General features: G+C 35.3%; 1 protein-coding gene across 2 annotated transcripts; it reads right to left on the bottom strand.

Moving 5' to 3' along the window:
• Positions 1-341: 341 nt before the first annotated feature.
• On the bottom strand, positions 342-7,061 carry LOC139686725 (glutathione S-transferase-like). 2 transcript variants are annotated; one of them, XM_071583746.1, is made up of 4 exons: positions 6,986-7,061; positions 6,107-6,274; positions 4,122-4,264; positions 342-1,815 (listed from the first exon to the last, which is right to left on the bottom strand). In XM_071583746.1, exons 1-4 carry the CDS (start codon positions 6,993-6,995, stop codon positions 1,648-1,650), a joined length of 489 nt encoding a protein of 162 aa, XP_071439847.1. In that variant the 5' UTR covers positions 6,996-7,061; the 3' UTR covers positions 342-1,647. The 2 variants fall into 2 exon arrangements, with proteins under 2 accessions (XP_071439847.1, XP_071439846.1); XM_071583745.1 differs by lacking the exon at positions 6,986-7,061 and adding an exon at positions 6,356-6,528.
• Positions 7,062-7,608: the final 547 nt, after the last annotated feature.

Below are 7,608 nucleotides of genomic sequence, written 5' to 3'. Positions count from 1 at the left end.
TATATGCCAGCAGAAAAATTAGTTGAAAACAGGTTGCATTTGACCTATTAAAATAGTTTTTGAATTTGAAAAAGATTGTAGGGTATAATAATAACCTTTGAAACATCAAGAATTGGTGCCTAAATGAGTTGACACCAAACTTAGACTAATTAAAGACAATAATGAGTAAAACTAAATGGCTTTGATGGTCACATCTAGCCAGACACTCCTTTTTCCATTAGAGCAATGATATTATTGAGATCCTAGTAAGATGTGAACAGTGTCAGAGTGATTTAAGGCCGCATGTACCTGTAAAAATGGATGAGGGGTGATCGAGGGACACAATAATGGCTTTCCTTCAATATTTTATTTTCAAAACACCAAGCAACTAACCACAATGCATAAGGTTAACTATTGCTCTGATTATTACAGATTCCTCCAACAAGAGGATATTCAATGACATCATAAGTGAATCATAAAATCAGCAATATTTTAATGACAATATCAAAGCTTAATGCAGATTACTTATATTATAGACATTGACAGAAAAGAAATCAATTCCAGGTAAATATTTTTATTCACATACAATAAAAGGTGTATGAATGAATAATGTGGAATTGATACTTTTCTTTTAACTTCATTTTCCGAAAAGCATCTCTAATATAGCAAATCCCATGGTCACCAACTATGAAATAACATTTCATATGTTCTGAGCTATGGAGATTTTTTCAGCAGAGTCAATTCTTTTTGGTAGTATAGTAGTTTTGGTAACATTTATACTATTGATTAAATTATGTTTAAACAGTGAAATATGCAACTGTCATTCCAACCATAAGAATTTTCTTCCAGGCAAACTTCATGATTAAGATACCTGCTTTCTTGAAATCTTTGGATAAATTAACTTTTGACTTGAGATTCTCCAGTCCTCCACTTCAATTATTCATTTCTATGAGTTTTGATCAAGGTTAAATAAAAATACCACTCACACGGCTGTTAAAATGGCATTACTCTGCCATGTGATGTTAAAAAATGCCTTGTTAATACCAACTGAGTAAATGTGACTACCTGGGTGGGTAGAATCTTGTCTATATGTATATACATCTCCTATGATTTAAAAAAAGTTAAAACATTGCAAATAGAGTTATATGTTCTCTGTTTAACAAGAAGTTTCGTGCAAAATCAGCATTGTCATATTGAGAACTACACTTATACCATCCTAAATCTTTTACATCCCAGAAAGCTTCGTGATATATTCTACTTTTGGCTTTATAGCTTAAGTCAGGAATCTGTGGCTGGCCAAATCATTTTTAGTTGAAAACATGGTATTGAATGAAAGGTTAAAATGTAAGTTTTCTACTTAGAAGGATTCCAAAGAAACTGCGGGAGATGCTGCAACAATTTCAGAGTGTAAAAATCATTCGCCTTGACCAGAATTCGAACCCGGATCCCTCAATGTCCGGTTGAGTGCTATGCCAGTTAAGTTGTCTAGGCATCTTCTTAAACTCTGAAATTTTGGGGGGGACACTGAGGGATCCGGGTTCGAATCCCGGTCAAGGCAAATGATTTTTACACTCTGAAATTTTTGCATTTAAATACTTAGAAGGGAATGGTTTTTTGTCAAAATCACAAAGATCATATTTTTTTTAGAATTCTGGGGTGGACACTCTTCTACAAATCAGTTTTTGGACGAGAAGAAATCCATTCCTTCACACCATCTAGATTATTAACTTTCTCTCTCAAGCATTCTAGGTATGAATAACCTTCTAGTAAATTCATTTTGAGCAGAGATTCCATGAAGCACAAGATGCCCGCAAAATACAAATCACTCCAAGTTAGCTAGAAAGATAAGAAGAGAGTGACATTAAATATTTTTTATTATACTTTCCACAGAAAAATGGTTAATTCCTAGAGCTTAATGTCTAAAAAATACCACACACAAAATATTTTCAGAATAAAAATGAAGTAACATTGAACTACCACATGGGATTTGTTCATTTCAATTCAGCTCAAAATTTGGCTGCTGAAGTTATTCATTTCCTATTCATTTTGAATTAGGCAGGAACTATTAATCACTGGTCCATAATTTAGAAAAAATTATAGAGTGTAATTGTAGAAATAATTATAATGCACCAGTCAAAGGACAAATCAAATAATTGTGTACATTTTTAAGGCAAATTAATACTACAGATTTCCTGTTAATTTATTAAAATGTCTTTTAGGCCCATTTATTGGGGTTCACATTAAGTGGGGATTGGGATGTTGTGGTGGCTAACGTACTGGCTTCCCACCCAGAGGCGGCAGATATTTTGCAGTTGTACCCTAATCACTGCTTGAGGTACTTTGTGGAGAGCACTTTGAGTGAGTACAGTGTCTGTGGGATGGGACTTGAAGCTGTAGGCCCCGTGGCACCTTTCATAAAGATTAGGCTAATGCCAATGCCAGGTTCCTCTCCACCCTTCATCCTTTCCTATACATTCCTAATGGTGCAAATGACCTCAGTTGTTGGTCGCCTCCCCTAAAAACTGCTAATTCATATTAAGTCGTCCGTTGCCAGATTTTTACTGTAGTGGAGTTGATTACTGCTCTTGCCATATTATGTCCAACAAAATTAATACAGAACACCTTTAGATTTTATTACTAACAAAATAAATTCATGATATTTCACCTTACTGTGATGTTATGCTGTAGGTATATTATTGTAATCATTAGATTTTTGTTATTTATAAAAGGGCAATTGCTCACAAATGAAATTATTATTATTACATAAATACAGGAAATAGGCAGGGCTGCAAATAAATGAATATAGGTTTGTAAGGCAACCTGTTCCAGCGATATCCTGATGCCTATTTTATTGTATCTTGAATATTTTTAGTGAGTAGCATATTGATCCCCAATTCATTATACTGTATAAAATGTGAGCAAAAAATTCAACATAGCAAAGTTTAAAGAGGGCTTTTGTACTCTTTGTGCATTGCAATAGCCTAAGTAGGCAAGCAGATGCCATTGAGTCTATGATGAAAAACATTTAATTCTTAGATAATTATTGAATTCCTCTGGTATACATGTATGGACTGAGGAATCAAACAAAGAGGGGTATAAAACAGGACTATCCTGAGCTTGGATATGGGAGAATAGGTAGCTGCAGTCAACAGGTCTTTTGATTGAGATTCTAATATGATGAGGCATTTATTGCTGGGAATATGATATTTCCCCAGAAACACCAACTGAGGTACAAGAAAGTTCTGGGAAATGCCTCTCAAACAAAGATATTTTTCTGTTCCTCTGTTTAATAGATACCTTGATGAAAGGTCATTTGCACCATTTACTGGAGTATGTTAACAAAATGCAGTGCATAATGCGTAGTTACCCTGATTGATTTAATCACAGTATTCTGTCCTTCAGCCAAGATATTAAACTTCAAATCTTGAGGAAGATGTCACTGATATTTGATGATTAATATTTTGACATTTTTCCTCTCTCCTCCCTGATTATATATACTCCTATTATTAGCATAACGCTTAAGGTAGGTTTTTGATATAACCTTAAAAGTCTTAACTAACATGACACAAATTATCCTAAAGCATAATGCCATATACAGCAATGCATCATTATTTAGCTCTGTGATTTTTATCTCCCTTAAATCTATCCAAAACGTATATAATTTTCTTCCCCCTACATTGTTTTCACAGAATTATAACTTAATTAATAACTTAATAATTGTATAAATATCACGGTCTTCAGCACCCCATAGCCTCTCAGTATCTCCACCATCCACTTTTCATTTTTCTAGAAATTTCATCCAACAGCCCAGCATCTATCTTCCCCTACGATTCCTTGATCTTCATTATTTGTTCTTCTTTCTTCCAATTTTATTTTCTCCATTCTACCTCACCACCACATCTTGAAAGCCTTCAACCTATGCCCATCCCCTTTCCTCAATGATCAAGATTTCCAGCCAAACAAGCTTAAGTTCCATATTGCACAATTTCAGCACCTCCTCGTAAATGGTGTGAAAATCCATTCCATTCTAGTAGTCGTAGCAACAAAATCCATCATATATGCTACTTACGTAGAATTGAAAAATTAATGTTCCAAGAGATAGAATATTAACTCATAGGCAACAATCATAAAATATAACTCACCTGAGCTCCCACAAAAAATCCTCCATTTTCATTCACAACAGACTGAAATCTGGATAAATAGAAGGGAGCAGTTTCACTAAGAAGTATCTCCTTCTTCTTCAATTTCAACTCTGGGTCTTCACAGAAATGCAAATCTCTGAAATCTGAGGAAGTTCATCACAGTTAACTTTAGAGTAGTGTTACCTCATTGATGAAAACAAAAATTAAGTGGTGATAAACATAAATCAATTACTTTGTTTTAAGAAATTATCCTACTTGTGAATGTTACAATGAGTTCCCAGTTTCTTATGCTGGAGAAATTAAGAGAAAACACTCTTTGCACTGGTTAATTCAGTTAATTTACCGTGACTGAACTTCAAGGGAGGATTGATGCATTAGCCTACTTATAAAAATGGATACCAAGGAGCCTACAGTTGAAAATCTCATCTGACAGAGAGTGTACTCTCTTAAAGTGCTCTCCATAAAGGACTCGAAATGGGCATTGGTATATCACTGAAAAATCCTGCCATCTCTTGGATGCAGAGATAGCCAATGAAAGGGAATTGACAAGAAGTAATATAAATAGTTCGGTACCTACACTCTTTCAGCACATTATACATACAAACATTAGCCTAATGTTCTTGATCAAAGTCCAAATACATTCTCCTCTTACCACCAGTGGCAAAAAATGAGAGATGGCAATAATGCCTTTGGGAGAAAAATGACATTATTGGAGGTAAGAATGTAAGGCTATGAGAAAGCTTGGTTGATCTTTCACCTCCAACTAGAAAAACTGTTTCATAACAACTCAGGTTCATCAATTACCATAGTCATTAAGTACCATTGCCATAAAACTTAGAAAGGCTATAAGCGAATAATGACATTATGACAAGATTCTTATTTTGTAATATAAAGAATCGGATGAGCAGTGGCTGGTCAGGGAAAGACAGTATTATCGATCATGAATCAAACTTAATGATGCATATGAGGAGGAAGTGGTGAAATAGGCATGGCAAGAGCTGGAGGTAGGTAAGCTTTAGTTAGCCGGCCAGCCAAAGGATTGCAATCATCCTTTAGTGGAGTAAAGAACTAATATCATAGTTAAGGGATTAGAATCAATGAAGTAATAACTAGGTAAAATAAAGACAAAGGCAAAGTTAAATATTAAAATTGCAAGTCGGTCTAAAGTAGATTGAATCAATGACCTGAGATGTTCTTGATGGAGATGATCAAAGTATTAGGAGTATTTAAAGGATATTTATGTAAGGTGAAGAATCTTTTACGAATACGACGGATGTGATGAGGAGGAGGGAAAGAAAAGATTGATAATACGAAGGATAATTTTTAAAACACAGATAATTAGGTGCCGAAGAAAAAGGGAAAGCATATATATTAGGCTTTTGATATAGGTAAAGAGAAGATTGAAAAAACCGAAGTAGACAGAGAAAAACAAAGAAGTTTAGACCATTGCAGGAGATAGTGGTAAAATAACCATATAGGGCAGTAAAAGTGAATATAGGGCATTTTGAGAGGGAGGTTTACTATCGTGTGAGGCAGCAGTCTTGGTGCTGATCAAAAATGTAACCTTGACTATGAGACCACAAATAACAATTTTATCATCACGTATGGTATTTCATTAGTAGGTTGCTCCCTGGAGGTAAATCGAATCAAACATACTAATATGTTCCAATGAATTCGCGTAAAAATTCTTACCATTCTAAAAAATATATAAATTAAGATGATTTCTCTATTTTCCCATGATAGCAGCACCCTGTAAAGCGATGAAAGTGTTTGGTCCAGAATAATAGCTAAAAATTCGGGTGCCCTGCATTTAATTCAAGCGGCAAGGTCTGTCCTATTTCGGAGACGGCGAATGCTGCTAGACATTATAAAACACAATCACAGTACAAAAATGTGCGGCATACGTAAGAATGAGCATGTGAAATGGTTGTTTCGTGAATAAATAAAATTAAAATTCCTGCCGTAGCTGAGGAATGTGAACTTACGGAGTCTGAAATCAGTAATGGTATCAACTATCATATCACATTCTAGTTCATGATTATCAGTATTGCCCACAAGACTAAACTTTTTCGCGAAGAAACGGCAAATAGCAATGGACTGGAACAGTTTTTTCCCTTCAAAGTCGACAACAGGTAGTTGGCCCATAGGCATTTCTGAAAAAAAACATCCAGCCAAAATCAAAACTTTAAGAACTAGCAACCTGATACCGGTAATAGAGAAAATTGGAATCATACTCGACTTAATTTGGTGAAAATTTTCATAGTCCACGCGACAATCCTCAAAGTCTGCCTTCCCATAAGCCAGAATGTAACGGATTGGCTCAGCTAAGCCCATTGCGCGGAAGTAAGTTAACTTACAACGAAGAGACATTGAAACTGAACAAAATGATAGCGAGAAAACGATGGACACTTCCTCTTTTTCTAAGCTTAATAAACAACTTGCAAAGCCTCCTACGAATCGTCAGGACTTCTGTTTGCTACTTTTGCATATCCCTCGCTCATTGGTAATTACATTTATTATCGTTGACCAGTGCTGCCAAAACTAAGCCTTCATGTAACCCCCTCTTTCAAAAGCTTGTAGAACTATGTACAAATCAAACTGTTGGCGCGACCGTATATTTTTGTGAATGCGTGCTTACTAAAGACATTTTTTTACGAAAAACAATGAATGGCTAACGTTCCACCACCGAAATTTTGTAAAATTGAAGTTACTGAAGATAAAATTATCAACTCAGATAATAAAACCACAGGTAAGGAACCCCGAGGTTAATTAAAAGCTTTAACAGGTATGCTAATTTTTAAGTGAATTTAAACTAGATCGATATTCAATACTTAATGCGGTTATCATTCGTTTCATAACATTACCGGACATCATCCATCGTAGCGGATTCTAGACAGGAGTTAATGAGGCCGGTCCAGTCTTCACAACTTTGACTTAGAGTTGCTTACTAACTGCAGCTACTACAAAGGTGGAAATGGAAATACTCAACATTCATCGGGTAATACCTACATAAAATGGCAACTGGAGGGGCAAGGTTGGTCAGTTACGGCACACGACCATTTGAGCTAAGTAAATGCTGTTTATAACAAGACCTTCTTCCCTATGGATAACCCTAGATCTGAAGAAGCTTTCAATCACAGGCACTCACTAACCTTTATTATTATTATAATTTACATTTGCAGAGAGACAATATCAGGTGGCCCACAAATTCCAAGGAATGGGCTCGAATAGTTTCGCAGTTAAGGTGTTCCAATCAACGAATGTTTTATTTAGAAGAGAAATTTATTTATTTGTTCTCTGTGCCCGGCATTTTCTTGATTCTGCGATCTTTTCTCCCTATAAAATTTGGATTTCTCGCCTCATACCTTCCTCAACTTTCTCTCCCTTCAGAATGTGGAGCATTCCACAGTCTGTTTATTTTTCTTCTACTTTGTAAAGGTTTCCAGCCCAGCATTTTTAACATTTCACACACTCTCCATCATCCTAT

The sequence above is a fragment of the Hetaerina americana genome, unplaced genomic scaffold, assembly GCF_022747635.1.
Source record: "Hetaerina americana unplaced genomic scaffold, ioHetAmer1.1.p SCAF_15, whole genome shotgun sequence".
Lineage (NCBI taxonomy): Eukaryota > Metazoa > Arthropoda > Insecta > Odonata > Calopterygidae > Hetaerina > Hetaerina americana.
The sequence above is the reverse complement of the archived record's forward strand: the minus strand, read 5'-3'. Positions and strand labels throughout refer to the sequence as shown.